The 22086-nt window shown below is 37.4% G+C and overlaps 1 protein-coding gene across 1 annotated transcript; it reads left to right on the top strand.

Moving 5' to 3' along the window:
- Positions 1–20931: 20931 nt before the first annotated feature.
- Positions 20932–21861, top strand: LOC113891815 (olfactory receptor 2A2-like). The gene has a single exon (XM_027540292.1). The coding sequence runs from the start codon at positions 20932–20934 to the stop codon at positions 21859–21861; it is 930 nt and encodes a 309-aa protein (XP_027396093.1).
- Positions 21862–22086: the final 225 nt, after the last annotated feature.

Below are 22086 nucleotides of genomic sequence, written 5' to 3'. Positions count from 1 at the left end.
AACTTTACAATATTGTATTGGTTTTGCCAAATATCAAAATGAATCCGCCACAGGTATACATGTGTTCCCCATCCTGAACCCTCTTCCCTCCTCCCTCCCCATACCATCCCTCTGGGTCGTCCCAGTGCACCAGCCCCAAGCATCCAGTATCGTGTGTCGAACCTGGACTGGCGACTCGTTCCGTATATGATATTATACGTGTTTCAATGCCATTCTCCCAAATCTTCCAACCCTCTCCCTTTCCCACAGAGTCCAAAAGACTGTTCTATACATAAGTGTCTCTTTTGATGTCTCATATACAGGGTTATTGTTACCATCTTTCTAAATTCCATATATATGCATTAGTATACTGTATTGGTGTTTTTCTTTCTGGCTTACTTCACTCTGTATAATAGGCTCCAGTTTCATCCACCTCATTAGAACTGATTCAAATGTATTCTTTTTAATGGCTGAGTAATACTCCATTGTGTACATGTACCACGGCTTTCTTATCCATTCATCTGCTGATGGACATCTAGGTTGCTTCCATGTCCTGGCTATTATAAACAGTGCTGCGATGAACATTGGGGTACACGTGTCTCTTTCAATTCTGGTTTCCTCAGTATGTATGCCCAGCAGTGGGATTGTTGGATCATAAAGCAGTTCTATTTCCAGTTTTTTAAGGAATCTCCACACTCTTCTCCATAGTGGCTGTACTAGTTTGCATTCCCACCAACAGCGTAAGAGGGTTCCCTTTTCTCCACACCCTCTCCAGCATTTATTGCTTGTAGACTTTTGGATCGCAGCCATTCTGACTGGTGTGAAATGGTACCTCATAGTGGTTTTGATTTGCATTTCTCTGATAATGAGTGATGTTGAGCATCTTTTCATGTGTTTGTTAGCCATCTGTATGTCTTCTTCAGAGAAATGTCTATTTAGTTCTTTGGCCCATTTTTTGATTGGGTCATTTATTTTTCTGGAATTGAGCTGTAGGAGTTGCTTGCTTTAATTTCCGTTACTCCAGAAGGGAGGTCAAAGAACATCTCACTGCTGTTAATGTCAAAGAGTGTTCTGCCTATATTTTCCCCTAAGAGTTTTATAGCTTCTGGCCTTTCATTTAGGTCTTTAATCCATTCAGAGTTTATTTTTGTGTATGGTGTTAGGGAGTGTTCTAATTTCATTCTTTTGTGTGAGCTGCCTGTTTTCCCAACACCACTTATTAAAGAGACTGTCATTTCTCCATTGTATATTCCTATCTCCTTTGTCAAAGACAAGGTGCCCAGAGGTGTGTAGGTTTATCTCTGGGCTCTCTATCTTATTCCATTGGTCTATATTTCTGTTTTTGTGCCAGGACTATATTGTCTAGATTACTGTAGCCTTGTAGTATAGTTTGAAATCAGGAAGGTTGATTCCTCCCACTCCATTTTTCTTTCTCAAGATTGCTTTGGCCATTCAGTCTTTTGTGTTTTCGTACAAATTGTAAAATTTCTTGTTCCAGTTCTGAGGAAAATGCCAATGGTAATTTGACAGGGATTTCGTTGAATCTGAGGATTATTTTGTGTAGTATAGTCATTTTGACAATAAATTCTTCCAATCCAAGGAAATGATATATCTCTCCATCTGTTTGTGTCATCTTGATTTCTTTCAACAATGTCTTAGAGTTTTCTGCATACAAGTCTTTTGTCTCCTTAAGTAGGTTTATTCCTCAGTACTTTATTCTTTTTAATGCAGTAGTCAATAGAATTATTTCCTGAATTTCTACTCTTGACCTTATATTGTTAGTGTATACAATGCAACAGATTTCTGTGTATTAATTTTGTATCCTGCAACTTTACCAAATTCATTGATGAGCTCTAGCAGTTTTGTGGCAGCATCTTTAGGATTTTCTATGTATACTGTAATGCCATCTGCAAACAGTGACGTTTTTACTTCTCTTCCAGTTTGAATTCACTTTGTTTCTTTTTCTTCACTGGTTTCCATGTCTAGGAATTGAACTCGGGTCTCCCACATTGTGGGCAGATGCTTTACCATCTGAGCCACCAGGGAAGCCCTGGTAGGACTTCCAAAGTTACATTGAATAAAAGTTGCAAGAGAGGAATCCTCGTCTTGTTCCTGATCTTAGAGAAAGAGCTTTCAGCTTTTCACTATTGAGTATAATGTTAGAGTTTGTCATGTATGACCTGTATTATTTTGAGGTGTGTTCCCTCTGTGCCCACTTTATGAAGAGGTTTTTTTTTATCATAAATGGATATTGAATTTTATCAGAAACTTTTTCCTCATTTACTGAGATAATAGTATGATTTTTATTATTCAGTTCATTAATGTGGTGTATCACACTGATTAATTTGCAGATATTGAAAAAATCTTTGCATCCCTGGGATAAATCCCCCTTGATCACGATGTATGATCCTTTTAATGTACTTTTAGATTCATTTCCTGGTATTTTGTTGAGGATTTCTGTCTATGTTCATCAATAATATTGGCTGTACTTTCTTTTCTCATGGTATCATTGTCCAGTTTTGGTATCAGGATGATTGCAGCCTCATGGAATGTGTTTGGAAGTATTCCTTCCTCTGAAATTTTTTGGAATAACTTTGGAGGATTAGGTGTTATTCTTTTCTACATTTTGGATGGAATTCACCTGTGAAGGCAACTTATGCTGGACTTTTGTTTACTGGGAATTTTTAAATCACTGGTTCCATATCAGTACTCATATTATAGTTGGTCTGTTCATATTTTCTTCAATTCTTCCTGTTAAGTCTTAAGAGATTGTACCTTCCTAAGAATTTGTCCATTTCTTCTAAGTTATATGTTTTATTGGCATATAGTTGTTTATGAGACTTTATAGTCCACAAACTTCCCACTTTTTGAGCTAGGACATCGGTCTTTTGCTGCTGCCCTCAGACTGCAGCTTACACTATCAGCTATCCTGGTAACCAGACCTTTGGATTCAGACTGAACTACAACACTGATTCTCTTGAATATCCAGCTTGATGAGTGCAGGCCTGGGGGCTTCTCAGCCTCAAGCAGGAAGATATTAGACATTGGACAGGGAAGCAGGGGCTGACTTAAGGTTTCTGCTGTGCTGTCTCTTCCACCCCTGGCTACTGAGCTGCAGAGAAGGCAGTATCTGCTGCTCCTGTAGGCTGCCCTGTTCTCCCTGAAGAGTTTCACTTTCTGACCAGGTGTGTTCAAGAAAACATAGGGGTAAGTCATTTGAGACAGAAATTGCTGGAGAGGAGTTCTTGAGTTGTCAAGAGGATGACATTTATAGTATAAGTTGTAGACTGGCCTTTGATGAAAAAAAGTAATAACTCCATAGGAAGAGCAGATAACTTAAGATAAATGCACAAATTCATTAACTTAGTCAGTGTGTGTGTTAGGATTGAATGAACTGTCATCTGATTGCATCCATTTTCTCAGTTATTCTCACTAAGTAGCTAAGACTATGGGTGGAAGGATTTATGTGAGATTTATTGAAAGAGAAAAAAAGAAACACCTGAGAGAAGAGACTAGGAAATACAGTAGGATTTCTGGGAACATCAAAGGCCAAATTGATGTGAATTCTCATGAATGTAAGGGATCTGAGTCATCATGTGTGTGTTTTTTTCTGTGATCTGTGGGTACAGGCAAAGTCTTGCATCATCTAAATTCAATGCTTACAACACTGCACTTACAACAGAGAGGGGACAATGACCTCTCTAAATGTAAGATGTATATTTAGGGGGAAATGTTTTCAAAATGGGACAAATACTGCTCTACTGAAGGGTAGAGCAGGAAAGCATTTAGGCAATAAAATTCAGTCTACGTGATTTTCCAAGTAGTGAGTAATATTTGCAATGGAAAATTTTGATAATTATTACATATTAACACTTTTCAGCTGATGGGGATAATTTACTCCCTGAGAAAGATCCAGTCCTTAGAAGGGCTACCTTAATAATTTCATGGGAAATCACATTTATTGCATCATGAATCAATCTTTCCAAAAGTAGGATATGGAGACAGGATCAATTTCAAGATCAAAGACATAATACATGTACATCCTTGGGAATTCTACTGTGGGATATAATCAATGAAATAAAGTTTATCACTTAGATTTTTATTTCGAGTCTCTTGAGTACAGACATCTTTGCCATTCTTCCTCAGTTCTTACTTTTATGCAAAAGCAGATTCACATAAGTGCACACACATGCACTTGCACACGCACACACACACACACACTCACAGATAATAATGCAAGAGACCCAAGAGAGGAGGAGTAGGAAAGACAGAATGGTGAGAATATGGTTTGTAATTTGTTCCCTGGATGCCACAGGTATGTCTCTGGGGGATGGGTTGCTTTCATTTAATCAGACTATAAAGCCCTCACATATATAGAAGATCCTGGGCACCCCTGAGTCCTGCCCTCCCCATCAGGGCAGAAAAGGGATCCGGGACTCATCATCTACTGCACTTGCTTCCGGGAGCAGGTGACTTAACTCCAGCCACTCCCCATCTCTGTGAGTTTTCTAGCCCAGTTTGGAAAAAATACCACAAGTAGTACCACGACTCCTCTTTATGTTAGTAGGAATCATTACTTTTTATACTGGTTAATGACTGACAGAGGAGCAGGGCAGAAGGCGGGCAGAAATCATCAGGTTTATGAAGGAGGAAAAGCCACCTTTGTGAAGACCCCTTTCTTGAAATGTGCTGAGGTCTCAGAGTCACATCTGATACCCACGCTGTATAAACATAGGCTTCTTTTTCTTCTTAGTCAGACCCCTTCCCTGGTCACACATATGGGAAGAGGCTGGTGAAATTCAATGTCCCTGAGTCGTGCTATCTAGCTGAAAGGGAAGTAAGAGACCTCTGACCCTGTTGCCTCCTGAAGCTGGAGGTGTGCCATTTACTACTTTTCATTTCTTCCTCTGCTGACCAGCTTCTCACACTACACTTGGAAACATCCTCCTGCCAGGATAGTGAGGAAAGCTAGCATCCTTTTCTTCTGCCCACAAGGGAGATGTTAGTAAGTGGCAGGACAAAATCCTATAGCTACTTGGTAAAGATCTCATCATTATTTCCTTTGTAGCAGGAAAGCGGGTACAGGAACCTATTTAGCTTACCCTGAATCCTTTTCCAGAATTTCTCTCCAGGGACGGTTGTCCTCATCTGAGGGAAAGCCTGCAGCATCTCCTGGAGGAGGTTAACATGGTACCATTGTCACTTTTCAAAGGTGGGGGGACAGTTCTAGGTGCTGAAAGTATGGCAAGATACCCCTACTATAAAACCAATTTCTTAGTTTGAAATGTGTTTGTACCTGGCAGATTTTCAGTGAATGTTTTTGCTTTTATTCTCTTCACATTTATTTAAGTCAATTTTTTAAAATAATGAAAAATGAAAATACATAATTTTTAAATTTTGCTAAATGCAAAATAAAGTCAGAAGAATCCTGTCAGTGTTTATGTTACAGAAAACACAGGACTCTCACAGACTTTCTCTAAGCTGCAGTAATTTGGTTATTTTCATCCATATTTCAGCATTCTAATCTTAGGATTCAAGTTAATATTACTGAGGCTAACAGAGTCTTCATATTCATACTAATCTGGCTTGTGCTGTGTAAAAGTGGAGAATGGATGGTTTTCTAACAGGAAGTTACTGGAAGGGCATTCTAGGTATCCCTGACTTGAGTTTGTAAGTGGTCAGGGTCCACTGAGGTGTGAGGTATTGGAGCAAAGGGTATCACTTCTGCAGCAGGTCAGAGAAAGCAGTGATCTCTGTAGACACCAGGGAAGGTGGGAGATGTTCTAAGACCAATGAAGATAAGGATATAACCCTCTGATAATCATCTTGCAATATGTTTATTAATGTTGTTTATTATTTTCTTACTAAATAAACCTTTCTAAGCATATATATAATTGTATAGAAATTTAAATGTATTAACTGACTCTCCTCAATGGCATATTACTATATGATGTAGAATGTGACAAATATTTTCATTTAAATTACAATAACAACATGCCTGGACTGTAGAATTAACTTTAGATATATTGAATCTCTTGGAAGCTGGACTTAGAAGCTAATAGCAGATAACTGGGCTTCTTGGAGAGATGATGAAAAAAGGCATTCGCGAGCACAAGTCTGGAAGCCAAAGACTCAGGCAGTGTTACCAGGGAATGACTACTTGTAAAATTACACTGGCTAATGGAGATTAGATTTATCTGCAAATGCATGAATTTGTTTAGGAGGCAGATTCTTCATAAACTCAGTTACTAAGTCCCTCAGCAGACAACTCGGGACAGGAGAGCAGACCAGAGCTAGCAGTTAAACCAGCAGCCACCACGTAAGCTCTTAATGCTTTTGCTGACATTTATAACATTTGATGTTTATGCTAAGGTTAGTTGTAACATTAGGACCTAAAACTTGGGTGTTAGAGACGTGCACTGAAAATGGATGCAGGCCTTGAAGTCACCTTTACTAGCTGGCTGACAACCTGCTTGAGAGCCTCGTCAACAGTCATTCGGTAGAGAAGTCTCTGGTTAATTCTGCCTGGTACACACAGAGACTTGTCACTCTAAGAAGTTAGTAAACCAATGCCTGAAATATGCTGTATTTGCTCACTTGTTTCCTTTTAATTAATTTATTTATGTTAATTGAAGGATGATTACACTATGATATTGTGGTAGATTTTGCCATCCATCAACATGAATCAGCCACGGGTGACCATTTGATTTTTAATTTAGGGTTTGTTTTTTAAATCGGTGTCTGATTATCTGTTTGTTTTACTCCAACAGCAGTGATTAAAAATAAGACTTTTCTGCAGTTTCAGGCTTTGAAGGATGACTGTATTCCTTGGTGAGTGTCCCTGAAATGACTTTGTACAGATTGTATAGCCTACATCCCATCCTAAATGTGCCTTACTGTTGTTAAAAATATGCTGAGCACTTTTCACGTGGTAAATGTGCCAGAAACTTTAATTCATTTACATAGATTTACCACATAATTCTCAATACATAGTGATGCACTTAAATATCTTTCTCTTTTTATTTATGGTGAGCAATAGAGCTAATATTCAATAATATCCCCTAGATTATATTTTATCCAAATACAGAAGTTTCATCAAATTCCTTCAGGTGCAAGATAGATAAAGTAGGCTGGTAGGTTGAATGTAAGTAAAGTCAACTTTTGAAATTAAAAAATTAAACTTTCTTTTTACTTAGCTGTGGATAAATATCTGTGTTGCTATAATATTTAAAAATCATTAGAAAATATTTTTTCAAAAAGTTTGGCAATCGCCCGCTTCATTTAGAACCAGAAAATCACACCTGTTCATCTGCCTAAGTATGCTCATCAAATTCTGGATTTCAGAATGATGAAGAGAGACCTTATAGCTGATGCCTGGGTGCCCTGTCCGTAGCACCGTGCCCTCCCGCTTCGGTGCACACTGGCCTATTTCCCAGGGCCAGCACCTCTATTTGTTTGCCTGGACAGGTTCCTGAAAACCAGAGACACTTTACTACCTTCTTAAACAGGGAAAAGGAGCCCTGATATCAATACTTGATCCACCCACCTCAAGGCACTTATCCAATAACAGATACTGGTAGGTGTATAAACACCCCAGCTCCCTTCCAACTAAAGGTAGGTTAACACTGAGAAACATATTCTACCCTGGCTCCAAGATTTTCCCATTGGATCTCACTTCAGTTACAACAGTTTTGATCTACTTGGTCATCCAACCTTCAGTGACTGCATTTTTCAGTTGTCCCCCTTTGCCAGTCTTCTACCTGTGTTTCCTGGGATTCAGTTCAGTTCAGTCGCTCAGTCGTGTCCGACTCTTTGCGACCCCATGAACCACAGCACACCAGGCCTCCCTGTCCCGGAGTCCACCCAAACCCTTGTCCATTGAGTCAGTGATGCCATCCAACCATCTCATCCTCTGTCGTCCCCTTCTCCTTCTGGCCTCAATCTTTCCCAGCTTCAGGGTCTTTTCAAACGAGTCAGCTCTTCATATCAGGTGGCAAAGTATTGGAGTTTCAGCTTCAAAATCAGTCCTACCAATGAACACCCAGGACTGATCTCCTTTAGCATGGACTGATTGGATCTCCTTGCAGTCCAAGGGACTCTCAAGAGTCTTCTCCAATACCACAGTTCAAAAGCATCCATTCTTCAGTGTCCAGCTTTCTTTATAGTTCAATTCTCACATCCATACATGACCACATATATGGCTACAGGAAAATCAGTAGCCTTGACTAGATGGACCCTTGTTGGCAAAGTAATGTCTCTGCTTTTAAATATATGCTGTCTAGGTTGGTCATAACTTTTCTTCCAATGAGTAAGCGTCTTTTAATTTCATGGCTGCAGTCACCATCTGCAGTGATTTTGGAGCCCCCCAAAATAAAGCCAGCCACTGTTTCCACTGTTTCCCCATCTATTTGCCGTGAAGTGATGGGACCAGATGCCATGATCTTCATTCTCTGAATGTTGAGATTTAAGCCAACCTTTTCACTCTCCTCTTTCACTTTCATCAAGAGGCTTTTTAGTTCCTCTTCACTTTCTGCCATAAGGGTGGTGTCATCTGCATATCTGAGGTTATTGATATTTCTCCCGGCAATCTTGATTCCAGCTTGTGCTTCCTCCAGCCCAGGGTTTCTCATGATGTACTCTGCATATAAGTTAACTAAGCAGGGTGACAGTATACAGCCTTGACGTCCTCCTTTTCCTATTTGGAACCAGTCTGTTGTTCCATGTCCAGTTCTAACTGTTGCTTCCTGACCTGCATACAGGTTTCTCAAGAGGCAGGTCAGGTGGTCTGGTATTCCCATCTCTTTCAGAATTTTCCACAGTTTATTGTCATCCACACAATAAATGTTTTTCTGGAACTCTCTTGCTTTTTCGGTGATCCAGTGGATGTTGGCAGTTTGATTTCTGGTTCCTCTGCCTTTTCTAAAACCAGCTTGAGCATCTGGAAGTTCATGGTTCACTTACTGCTGAAGCCTGGCTTGGAAAATTTTTAGCATTACTAGCATGTGAGATGAGTGCAATTTTATGGTTTTGAGCATTCTTTGGCATTGCCTTTCTTTGGGGTTGAAATGAAAACTTACCTTTTCCAGTCCTGTGGCCACTGCTGAATTTTGCAAATTTGCTGGCATATTGAGTCCTGGGATTACTTCCTAAGAATTGCTTGTAGTTGAATAACTGCCTCAGGGGTTGGCCTCTGTAGGATCCCAACTAATGCTTCTCTTAACTGGACCAATATTTATATTTATTTAATGCATAATGGGAAGTGATATTCACAAACACTGGTAATTTTTAACATGGAGAGAAAATTGACATGGTGAATTTTATGTTTACATATATTAAAGATTATTTATAGAAGACTGATTATTTAGCCACAAAATGCTTTGTTGTCAGAATATATTGCACTACAAGTTCAAATTCTTTTATATCATTTCATTTATATTACAAAGACTAAATAGTGTTAATTGATGGTCATAGATTTTGAAATCAGAGCACCTTTTATAAAAATCCTTAATGACTATATAATTTGGGGAATGTGCCTTTGACTCATTTTTTTTTATTTCTAGAGAAAAATTTTGCATATCCAAATAGGCCCATTGTTTTCATTGAGTAGTTTTCCAAAACATATATTCTGTTAGAAATAATTAAATTAAATCATTTATTTCTAAAACTAATTATAGGAGTCGTGCAATAAATATTTATGTGGTCATATGGGTTGTAAAGTCAAGCAAAAAGATAAGTCCTTGTTTCAATCTTCTCTTATAAGCAATGATAGAGTTTTCCTTTGGAAGGTATGAAAAAAGTTATTATTTTAAGAATATTTATATGTAAACTTTATATATCAATCCTAATATGTGTATGACATATGTATGTATCTATGGGGGGACATATCTGAAGATAGAATCCATGGGCCATTGTTATGTACATGTTCAAATATAGTCAGTTCTTCTTGACTTTTCCAAAACAGGGGCACTGTATTATGTTCTCAGTAGTAATGTATCCCTGTTTCATATCCTTGCCAAGTCCTTGTAGTTTCAAACCTTTCAATAATGTCCATCAGTGTGTTTTGCATTTTAATTTCTTTTTTTCCCCAGATTTAAACATTTTCCTTTTATTTTATTTTTTTAATTTAAATTTATTTATTTTAATTGGAGGCTAATTATTTTAAAATATTGTATGGGTTTTGCCATACATCAACATGAATCCACCACGGGTGTACACGTGCTCCCCATCCTGAACCCCCCACCCACCTCCCGTCCTGTACCGTCCCCCTGGGTCATGCCAGTGCACCAGCCCCAAGCATCCTGTATCCTGCATCGAACCTGGACTGGCGATTCGTTTCTTATATGATATTATACATGTTTCAATGCCATTCTCCCAAATCATCCCCGCCTCCCTCTCCCACAGAGTCCAAAAGACTGTTCTATACATCTGTGTCTCTTTTGCTATCTCGCATACAGGGCTATTGTTACCATCTTTCTATCTGTTTGGAGACCTAGGAAGGTTAGTACCTCTTAATCTTTTAATGTGCTCAGAGGTTATTTGGATACTCTTTCATGTGAAATGTTTGTTCAAGTATTTTGCCCAGTTTAAATTGGGTTATCTATCTTTTCATTAAAAATGTACAGAAAATCTTTAAGTATTCTGAATATGAGCCCTGTATTGGTTATGTGTTAGTTGCTCATGCTTGTCTGACTCTTTGCGAACTGTAGCCCACCAGGCTCGTCTGTCCAATTCTTAAGGAAAGAATATTGGAGTGGGTTGTCATTCCCATCTCCAGGGGATCGTCCTGACATTAGGGATCGAACCTGTGTCTCTCGGCAGATAGGTTCTTTTCTACTGGCGCAACCTGTATATGTTATACATATTGTAAATATTTCCTTCCACTCTGTGAATTTCATTTTTGCTCTCTTAATGATGGCTCTTGATAAACACAAGTTAGGTTCTAAATTTTATCAATCTATTCTTTCAGTTCAGTTCATTTCAGTCACTCAGTCATGTCCAACTCTTTGCGACTCCATGAATCGCAGCACGCCGGGCCTCCCTGTCCATCACCAACTCCCGGAGTTCACTCAAACTCATGTACATTGAGTCAATGATGCCATCCAGCCATCTCATCCTCTGTCGTCCCCTTCTCCTCCTGCCCCCAATCCCTCCCAGCATCAGAGTCTTTTCCAATGAGTCAACTCTTCGCATGAGGTAGCCAAAGTATTGGAGTTTCAGCTTTAGCATCAGTCCTTCCAATGAACACCCGGGACTGATCTCCTTTAGGATAGACTGGTTGGATCTCCTTGCAGTCCAAGGGACTCTCAAGAGTCTTCTCCAACACCACAGTTTAAAAGCATCAATTCTTCGGTGCTCAGCTTTCTTCACAGTCCAACTTTCACATCCATACATGACCACTGGAAAAACCATAGCCTTGACTAGATGGACCTTTGTTGGCAAGGTAATATCTCTGCTTTTCAATATGCTATCTAGGTTGGTCATAACTTTCCTTCCAAGGAGTAAGCGTCTTTTAATTTCATGGCTGCAATCACCATCTACAGCGATTTTGGAGCCCCAAAAAATAAAGTCTGACACTGTTTCCACTGTTTCCCCATCTATTTCCCATGAAGTGATGGGACCAGATCTTTAATACTGTTTTAATTCTGTTTCAGAACTTTTTTCTCCCTCTGACGTTTTCACTATAAGTCACTGGTATTCTTCAAAGCTTTTTTAATATGTGATGCTTAGATCTAAAACCCATCTGATTTTTTTAGTGTGTTGGGAGAAGTCATGGTTCATTTTTATCTCCATAGCTAGCCAACTGATTCAGCATTATTTATTAAAAACACTGCTGCCTTTATCTTGGTTCAAGTATGTGTGTGTGTGTGTGTGCATGTGTGTGTACACATTTCTGAATTTCTGAGTTAAACATGCTATTTCTTGTGTTTGTTTATCCTTGTTCCAATACAACATTGATTGAAAATGTAAAGTCACTGTAACCTTGCAGGTATAAATATTCCAGAGTGGGTCATTTTATTGATACTTCATTCTTCTTCAAGATTGCTCTGTCTCTTCTTGAACTTTGATAATTTCACATCAAATTTATAATGAGATTCTCAGTTTCTATATGTGAAATTTCTCCTTGGATTCTGGTTTTGACTTTATTGACCCAAAAGAACAGTTCAAATAGATTTGCAGTCTTTACAAAATGCTCATTCCATAAACAGGGTATGGAAGTCCTCCCATTTTGCACATCATCCTGGAATGCCGATTTTTTTGAGTGTACACCTGTAATAATAGGTCATCCATAAAGATTCTGTTCTTAACATAAACAAGTTTCATCAGTAATTATATTTTATTTTCCACTTTAAATCCTAGCCCTTCTTTTTCTTCCTGTTGCATTATAGACAGCTAGTTCTTAGGTCACATTAAAAAGAAGTGGTTTTAGGGGAGCATGTTAAAATCATATCCTAACTCTAAAGGAAAACTTTTAAAGTTTTACTGTTAATGAAAAAGTAATGTTTTTGTTTGAATAGATGAAAAAACTTGTCTTCTATATAAAATTTGCTAAATTATTTTATAATGGATTTTCTTCTTTTGGCAAATTGTTCATTTTATTACAACTTTGTACTATCCTATATGGGCTTCCCTGGTGGTTCAGACAGTAAAGAATTCGATCCTTGGTTCGATCCTTGGGTTGGGAAGATCCTCTGAAGGAGGGTATGGCAGCTCACCCCAGTATTCTTGCCTGGAGAATCCTCATGGACAGAGGAGCCTGGTGGGCTACAGTCCATGGGGTCTCAAAGAGTTGGGCACGACTTAGCAACTACGTACAGCACAGTATCTTATATATATCCTTCTATCCGTTGGTCTGATATCAGTATTGCTATTACCAGTCACTATTGGCATGAAACATGTTTTTTCATCATTTTACCATCAATCATCTTTTTTGGTTTTGAGTTTACGTGTATGTCTCTGAGTATTTGTGTTTAAAAGTGACTGTTGTAAAGGTTTGTAAGGTGGATTTTCTGTTTTTAATCTGATATGACCATCTCTATCTTGATGAATATATTCAATTCATTTACATTTAATACATTAATAGATACACTTAGTTTTGTTATTGTATTTTGTGTTTTCTGAATATCAACCATTTTTTTCTTTTTCTGATTTTTTCTTGCATTCTACCTTCTTTTTTGATTGACAATGCTTTAATGCTTCATTTGTTTGCACTATAATTTTGAAAATCATTGATTCCATCAGTTTTTGATTCCTGGTTTTTTGAAGTGTTAACATAAAAATGCATGATGTACAGTAAAAAATTTAGTATCATTCAATATTTTGAGCCTTTTCAAGAATTTAGCACTCTTTATTTTTAAATAGTCTCTTTTCCTTCATTTATGTTTTTCAAATTTTACTTTTACCCTTTTTAAATATAAAAATAATTATTTCATAGCCCATAAGTTATTAAATATAAGATTATATTGTATTATTTTGTTCAATATTATTTGTATGTGTTTGATTCAATCTGAATTCACTTCTACTGTAGTGGGGAATACTTTTTATTGGTATGCTAAATAGTTCCGGGCTCTAAACATTTATAATTTACATGTGAAATAATTTCATTTTGTTTTCATTCATTCAAGAGAGTTCTTGCAGTTATAAAACTCTTGATTGAGAACTTCTCTGCCTCTTGAGATATTAAACATATTACCTTTTCATCTTTAGATCTCGCTGATAAGAAATTTACTGTTAGTCAAATTGTTGATCCTATATAGACACTTTTATCTCTAATGTTGTTAATATTTTCTTTTGATCTTGGGACAATAGTGCAACAAAATATTTTAAGAGACAAATGAAACTATCGCTTTTAATAAGAATTGCAAAACTTATGAAACAAAAACTAAGATTGTGTTATGGCAGCCCTAGGCAACTATTTTTTGTAAAGAGGAAAAAGATAGGCAAACATTTGTTAATTTATATTTTTTGAGAATTTATTTTTAACCAATCTTAACCTCAAATTGTTGATCTAAAGATTTATTTTATCTTTAATTATTAGAAGGTCTTCAAGTCCTTATGGGTGCATTTACCTTTACTGTTTTCTTTCAGAACGCATTTTTATCAATTTGGAAATTAAGTCTTTGTGCAATTTGGAACATTTTTGGTAAAATCTCTTCAAATATTGCCTTTTTTTAAATCACATCCCTTATTATCTCTCTGGAAATTTTATCTTGTTTATGTTTCACCTCTCCATTTTTCTCATGCCTATAAATTAGATTTTCAAGAAGGTCTCCCTCTGTTTTCCACCTGGCACTAATGTAGTGTTACAGGTCAATTTTACTTCAAATAACAAAAAAGCAAAGTCATAGAAAAAGACATCAGATTTATAGGACTGAAGGTGAGGAATAGTTGAGGGGGACTTGAATGAAGGTGATCCAAAGGTACAAACTTTTAGTTATAGGATAAGTAAGTCTTCTAGGAATGTAATGTACATGAAGAATATAATTAACACAGCTGTATACTACATGTGAATGTGAATAAGAGAGTTAATCCCAAGATTCTCACAAGAAAAAAATACCTTTATGTCTGTATGAGAGGCTGGATGTATACTGTGCTTATCATGGTCATCAGGTCACAAGGTATGTAAGTCAAATTGTTGTGCTGTACACCTTAAACTTATAAAGTGTTGCATGTCAGCTGTAACTCGATATAATTAGAAGGGAATAAATGAATAAAATAAAATATCCAAATAAAGAAGCTACCCCTTGTCTATACATGTTGAGATCTAGGTGGATTCTTTTTAATATAAGTTTATTTATTTTTAATTGTAGGATAATTGCTTTACAGTATTGTGTTGGTTTCTGCCAAACATTAACATGGATCAGCCATAGGTATTAAATATAATCTTTCAGTGCATTATTTTCCTCTTTTAATCTCCAGTATTTTATCCTCTTTATTGAGTTTTAAAAACTGAATGACACTGCTTATTTTCTGAATGCCTCATAGATTCTTTTTTCATGTGCAGTGACCATTTTGTACCTCCATTTTCTTTACTGCTTATAATTGATTGAAACTTTAGTAAATGCAAGACTTTCATTGATCTATTGGAATATTTAATCATGCTTACATTAGATTCTTTGTAAGAATGTTCAACACATTCAGTTACAACTTGGGTGAACATAAGGTTTCATTGTTTAACTCGTACACCTTTAGCACTAACTAGTTTGTATTTGAATATTGTTTTTTTAATCATATACTGAGTAGGAGAGTTTTATTAGTATTATTCAAAATTAATTTGATTTTTCATCCTGTCTTCCCCCTGTTTTGTGATGATGACTTTTTGTTTTTCTTCCTTCTATTTCATAATCTCCTAATAGAGAACCGGATCTCATAAGGGCATTTCAGGCTCTGATAAACCAATGAGAAAACAAGCATATTGAATATTATATATATATATATATATGCCTTTAATTCAGCAACTCTATAGGTATTTTCACCTCCCTTCATATTTTTATAAATGGATCTCTTTATGTGTTGGGACTTGCCTTCACCCCTCATCCAGGTCACTTACAACTCTGACAGCTTCCTGCCTGTGCAGAGTCTGGACTTTAGACAGAGGCAAGGCATCAGGACCTTCTCAGATTCCCTCTGAGCATTTTCCCAGCCCTGGTCATGTGTGTCAGATCAGATCAGATCAGATCAGTCACTCAGTCGTGTCTGACTCTTTGTGACCCCATGAATCGCAGCATGCCAGGCCTCCCTGTCCATCACCAACTCCCGGAGTTCACCCAGACTCATGTCCATCGAGCCAGTGATGCCATCCAGCCATCTCATCCTCTGTCGTCCCCTTCTCCTCTTGCCCCCAATCCCTCCCAGCATCAGAGTCTTTTCCAATGAGTCAACTCTTTGCATGAGGTGGCCAAAGTACTGGAGTTTCAGCTTTAGCATCATTCCCTCCAAAGAAATCCCAGGGCTGATCTCCTTCAGAATGGACTGGTTGGATCTCCTTGCAGTCCAAGGGACTCTCAAGAGTCTTCTCCAACACCACTGTTCAAAAGCATCAATTTTTCGGCGCTCAGCCTTCTTCACAGTCCAACTCTCACATCCATACATGACCACAGGAAAAACCATAGCCTTGACTAGACGAACCTGTGTTGGCAAAGTAATGTCTCTGCTTTTGAATATGCTGTTTAGGTTGGTCATAACTTTCCTTCAAAGGAGTAAGCGTCTTTTAATTTCATGGCTGCAGTCACCATCTGCAGTGATTTTGGAGCCCAGAAGCCTTCTAGTTTTCCAGTAGTATCTGGGAGCTATTCAAATCATCTGTTTACCAAATCATCTTATTTCCAGTTCTCCCACCCAGGGTGTTATGTTAGTCTATAGTTTACCCCACCTTTTATTACTTGCCTCATGTGGCAGCAGCTGATAGTTTTGCCTTCAAAGGCTTTCAACACTTGCCTCTGGGTAGCCACCTCAGCGGTGGGACAGTTTTGAGTTAATTACATAAAGGAAGTTCTTTGACTGTATCCTTTCAGGACAGGCCAAATCCAACATCCAGAATTCTGTGAGTATAAAGTATATTCTGCTCCTTTTGGTAGTGAGTGTACATCAGAAGTGCAGACTATCTTATTTAGAACTTATCCTGAGTTAGGGAGTAGGGGATGGTATCAGGGCAAGTTAAAATGCTACAGATTTCTCCGGTTGATCTTCAAGTTTGTTTTCCATATTAAGCAAGTGTGTGGTTGCTATAGCTTTTGATTAGATTCCAGAATTCCAAAGAGGATTATTTTGACAGATTTTTCCATTTTATATGTTGCTTTTCTAGAGAGAACTACTTCTAATTCTTCTATTCCATTTTTCTCTTACCTGTGTTCCTCCACAGAGTTAATGTTTTCTTGATCTTCTTACTCAGATGTACATTTAACATGTTGATTTATAAAGACATGTGACAAGCTTTAATCCCATACAATTTTTTAAAAGAAAAATCCTTACATTTTTGAATGGGACTATGGATTGCTCATGGGCTAAATTTATCAATACAATTAAGTAATTAATACTGAGTAGAAAGAAAGTCTAATGAAAGTCACTTTTGACACTTTTCTGTCAAAACACATGGAAATTAGAACCTTTAACTTCTATCAGCCTATGCCCCAATTGTGCTATTGTTATGTGTTTAGTTCAGTCTTATTCTAGGTACCAGAGATCACCACCAGTATTCTTACCATCAATATCTGCTTAGTTTTACAAACATATGCACTACCTTCTTTGCTCTTTATTTCTTTTTACACTGTGAACTTTCTTTCTGGGATTACTTCTTTTCTGCTTGAAATGAAATATTAGAATTTCCTTCAGTAAGAAGAGTTGAATCCAGGCGGGCTCTGCTCAAGAGTAGGGTTAGCTGTTTTTAATAGATGAGTATGGTGTAGGGCATGTAGTCTCTCATTTTGCCAGAAACTCAAGTCTAAATCTCAGAGTTTGTAAACTGTATCCTTCAAATTTGAACCTTTGGTTTTTAACTTTCTACTTCAAAAATGGGGAGATTTTGTTTTCTTATGATTTTTCATACTTCTCCAACAGCTGGTTTTTTGTTTTTGTAATACTATTTTTACGTTGTAAGTGAAAGAAAGTGAAAGTGCTAGTCACTCACTTGTGTCTGAGTCTTGGTGACCCCATGGGCTGTAGCCCACAGGGCTCCTCTGTCTGTGGAATTCTCCAGGAAAGAATACTGGAATGGGTTACCATTCCCTTCTCCAGGGGATTGTCCCAATCCAGGGTTTGAACCCAGGTCTCCTGAATCGCAGGCAGATTCTTTACTGTCTGAACCACCAGGATTTGTGTTATTTATGTTCTGTTTATCCACCATCATGCTCACAGTTTTGACTGTTTCTTCTCTATTTAAATGAATAATGTTGCACAATAGTCCTGCTCTCACAGTTTATGTATATATCTGTAATTTACAATTGATTAAGAAATAATTTTTCAGAATATCTAATAGGGCATATTTTACAAATTCCTGTGTATATAAACATTACATATATGTGTGTATATATGTATTTATTTAATAACTATTTATTATTATAATCATATTACTAAATGTATTACAGTAATGACTACCCCCACCCCAGCTCCTAGAGCTTCTGCCTGCTGGGCTGTGGCAGGTGGCTTCTATTCCTCAGCAGCTTTCTTGACATCACTTCCCAGTGTGGTTGAGTGGTGTTCCTTTTCAGCCAATAGACCAAATCTATTGTTTTAAAAATAACCTGGCTACAGGTTTTATATACAGATATTTCTTCTGAATAAGGCTCTGACATGGCCAAAAAAGCAAAAGGACCTTATAACCTAATAGATAAATGTATTCATAGAGTAATGACTGATACTAGAAAACAGAATTCGGATAACAGTTATAGTAAACTCTTTGCCAAAACAGTGTAAGAGTTTTGTAATATAGTTATTTCTTACTAAATCTTTCCTACGCTATCATCTAATATGCATAATTATTAGACTCAAGGTTACTGATCTGATAGAAAATTTGTCCCAACACAAAACAGGATAGAATGAGTGCCAATCCACTGACTAAAGGCACCCCACTCCAGTACTCTTGCCTGGAAAATCCCATGGATGGAGGGGCCTGGTGGGCTGCAGTCCATGGGGTCGCTAAGAGTCGGAGGCAACTGAGAGACTTCACTTTCACTTTTCACTTTCCTGCATTGGAGAAGGAAATGGCAACCCACTCCAGTGTTCTTGCCTGGAGAATCCCAGGGACGGGGGAGCCTAGTGGGCTGCCGTCTATGGGGTCGCACAGAGTCAGACACGACTGAAGTGACTTAGCAGCAGCAGCAGCAGCTCAGTTACTGAGCTGCCCCAGTAAAGAATAGCATATCCTTTGTTTACTGAGCTACTATTATTTTAATGACTCTGTTGGAAAGAAGAAATTTTATTTAGGCTATTTTAAACTAGATAGGTAAATAGAAAGATACATAAATAGCTAGGTAGGAAGAAAGAAAGAATGAAAGGAAGCATGGAAGGGAAGGAAGAAAGGAAGGAATAGATTTGACCAAGAATTTCCATGTCCTGGAAATTAGTATAAGAAAAGAAAATATACGTAAAAATATATATATATATATAAAATATAGTCAGTGTAACATTATAATCCAAACAACCTAGTTAGAAGGTGATATACTAAATAAAATGTTCATATGCAACAAAATAGTTACAGATGTTCAAAGTATATTGCAAAAAAATAATTGATATGAAAAATGTACCTGATGTTATTCTAAATTAAAGAAGACAGAGGATAAGATGGCTGGATGGCATCACCGACTTGATGGACATGAGTTTGGGTGAACTCTGGGAGCTGGTAATGGACAGGGAGGCCTGGCCTGCTGCGATTCATGGGGTCGCAAAGAGTCGGACACGACTGAGCGACTGGACTGAACTGAACTGAACTGAGATACACAGTATTGTTCATATAATTTTAAATATATATGTGAAAATATAGGTACAGTGAAAAATGGAAAATTGTTTATAGAAATTATTAACAATCATCAGCTTTGGACATATATTTCACATATGTATTTTCTCTTCAATGTTTTATGAATTTTTATGTTTCTCTAAGATACTTAAAAAACTTGATGCTAGAATCTCATATGATGTAGATGCCTCTTTACCCATAGTGTAAACCAGATGATTGAAACATTAATTTATAAGTCTAAAATTTCCAAAAGACTATAATTACCTGAAAACCAAGAAAATCAAAAATGGTTAGCAAGATAATTACTATGATTTGAGGATACTAAATCTACATTGCCAAAAAAACTACTGTATAAGATTGAGATCACTCTTTATGATGTAATGTTAACTTAGTAAAATAGATTTTGTTCTCCAAAAGAAGTCAGTAAACGTGTTAAGATTAAACAAGTCAAGGTAAGAATCCATTATCCATTTAGCAATCTATATACTGTCCCAAATTATATTTATCCCTATTGCATGGGGATATCAGAAATGTGGCAAAAGTGATGATAAAAAATTATTATTAAACACCCAATATAAGCAGATATTTTTAATGATTCTTCAATACAAGAAGACATATTTTAAGTGAAATAATTGCTTCCAAGCTGAAGTGGGAAATGTACAAAATGAGTATAGGATAGTTTGTTAAGCCAGAAGAAAGAAAGTACTTAAAACTTTATGGATTAAAAACTTTATAATGGAAATAACATGGAGGCACCACCTGATCCACAACAACATCAACATTACTGGGACAAATTGTCATTATATGTGTATTAATGGAGGGCATTAAGAAGGACACTTTTTTTCTGCTAAAAAAATGTTTAATCTGAATTACAACATGGATAATAAATGGAAAAATGCATTGAGAAACACTTTACAAAACAAGAACTCATACTCTTCAAAAATATCACCATCAAGACAAGAAATGCAAAGAATGTAAAATTAGAGGAAATGATTAGTATATGTGATGTTGAATTTGAACCTTAGACTACAAGGGCAGGAAATGCTGTACTTAGAGTAGTGAATCATGTTAATGTTACATCTCCTGTTTTTGGTAATTATGCTGAGAATACATTAGCAAATATACATGTTATAGAGAAAATATTCCAAAGGGTTTAGATGTAAATTGCCAATAGGTGAATAAGGTTTCCCATTAGTCTTATGTGGTCTCCAGAAAATTAATACTATGTGCACACAGAGAAAATAAATGATAAGGCAAAATTGAAAAAACAATTTGGTAAAATCTATACAGTAGTATAGTTTATAGTCCCTGATACTTATCTGAAATTTTGGATTACTTCACATTAAAAAAAAAAAGGTGAAGAAACTTAGAAAAAATGTCAGTAATGCAGGGATAAGCATACCAGCTTCCTCTTCATTCCTTTCAGATAAATAACTCCTATTTTCATTGTTATCCAGCTGTGACCTTCCCATCACACTTCACTCCTTGACAGACTGTCTTTAGGAATGGAGGGCAATCAATCATGGATCGCAGAATTCATCCTGGTAGGATTCCAGCTCAGTGAAGACATGGAATTGGTCCTGTTTGGTGTCTTCTCCCTGTTATATACCTTCAACCTGCTGGCGAATGGCATGATCTTGGGTATCATCTGCCTCGACCCTAGACTGCACACCCCCATGTACTACTTCCTGTCTCATCTGGCCATCACTGACATATCCTATGCTTCTAGCAATTTGCCCAATCTGCTGGCAAATCTAGTGAAACACACAAAAAACATCTCCTTTGTCTTATGTACGTTGCAGATGATTTTTAATTTGACTTTTGCTTCAATAGAGTGTTTGATTTTGGTGGTGATGTCCTATGACAGGTTTGTGGCAATCTGCCATCCCCTGCAGTACACGGTCATCATGAACTGGAGGGTCTGCACGTTTCTGACCATCGCTTGTTGGTCGTGTGGATTGTGCCTGGCCATAGTACAAGTAAGTCTGTTTCTAAGGCTGCCCTTCTGTGGGCCCCAGAAGGTGAACCACTTCTTCTGTGAGATTCAATCTGTTCTCAAAGTGACCTGTGGTGACATCTGGATCAATGAAATGTTCCTCTTTGCTGAGGGTGTGTTTATTTTAGTTGGGCCCCTTTCCCTGATGCTGGTCTCCTATGTGCACATCCTCTGGGCAATCCTAAAGATCCAGTCAAAGGAGGGCCGCAAGAAAGCCTTCTCCACCTGCTCCTCCCACCTCTGTGTGGTTGGGTTCTACTTTGGCATAGCCATGATGGTGTACTTGGCCCCTGAGAGTAGCCACCGAGAGGAACAGAAGAAAATCCTTTTCCTGTTTTACACTCTATTCAACCCATTGCTGAACCCTCTTGTCTACAGTGTAAGGAATGCTCAAGTGAAGGCTGCCTTCCACAGAGTATTGCAGAAGAGGACAGTGTGAGGGAGAGTATAGTTTTGGTTCAGTGCATTTTTCCCCCAGTGAGATGTGATTGCTGGTATAAAAAACTCAAGAAAATTTCCCAAGAAGATGCATGATTTCATGATGACAATTACTCAAGAGGAACATCGACATGATGGCAGAGTAAAATTCCCTAAGCCATTGTTCCTGCATGGAGATAGGAATATAGAGGCCAAATTTCCTTTCTGAAAATAACAGAAGTCAGAT

The sequence above is a fragment of the Bos indicus x Bos taurus genome, chromosome 4, assembly GCF_003369695.1.
Source record: "Bos indicus x Bos taurus breed Angus x Brahman F1 hybrid chromosome 4, Bos_hybrid_MaternalHap_v2.0, whole genome shotgun sequence".
NCBI classification, from domain to species: Eukaryota; Metazoa; Chordata; class Mammalia; order Artiodactyla; family Bovidae; genus Bos; species Bos indicus x Bos taurus.
This window is presented reverse-complemented; position numbering and strand designations above follow the sequence as displayed.

Bases quoted from the DNA above. Each gene is read 5' to 3' on its own strand.
- LOC113891815 (XM_027540292.1), top strand. From the start codon at position 20,932: ATGGAGGGCAATCAATCATGGATCGCAGAATTCATCCTGGTAGGATTC.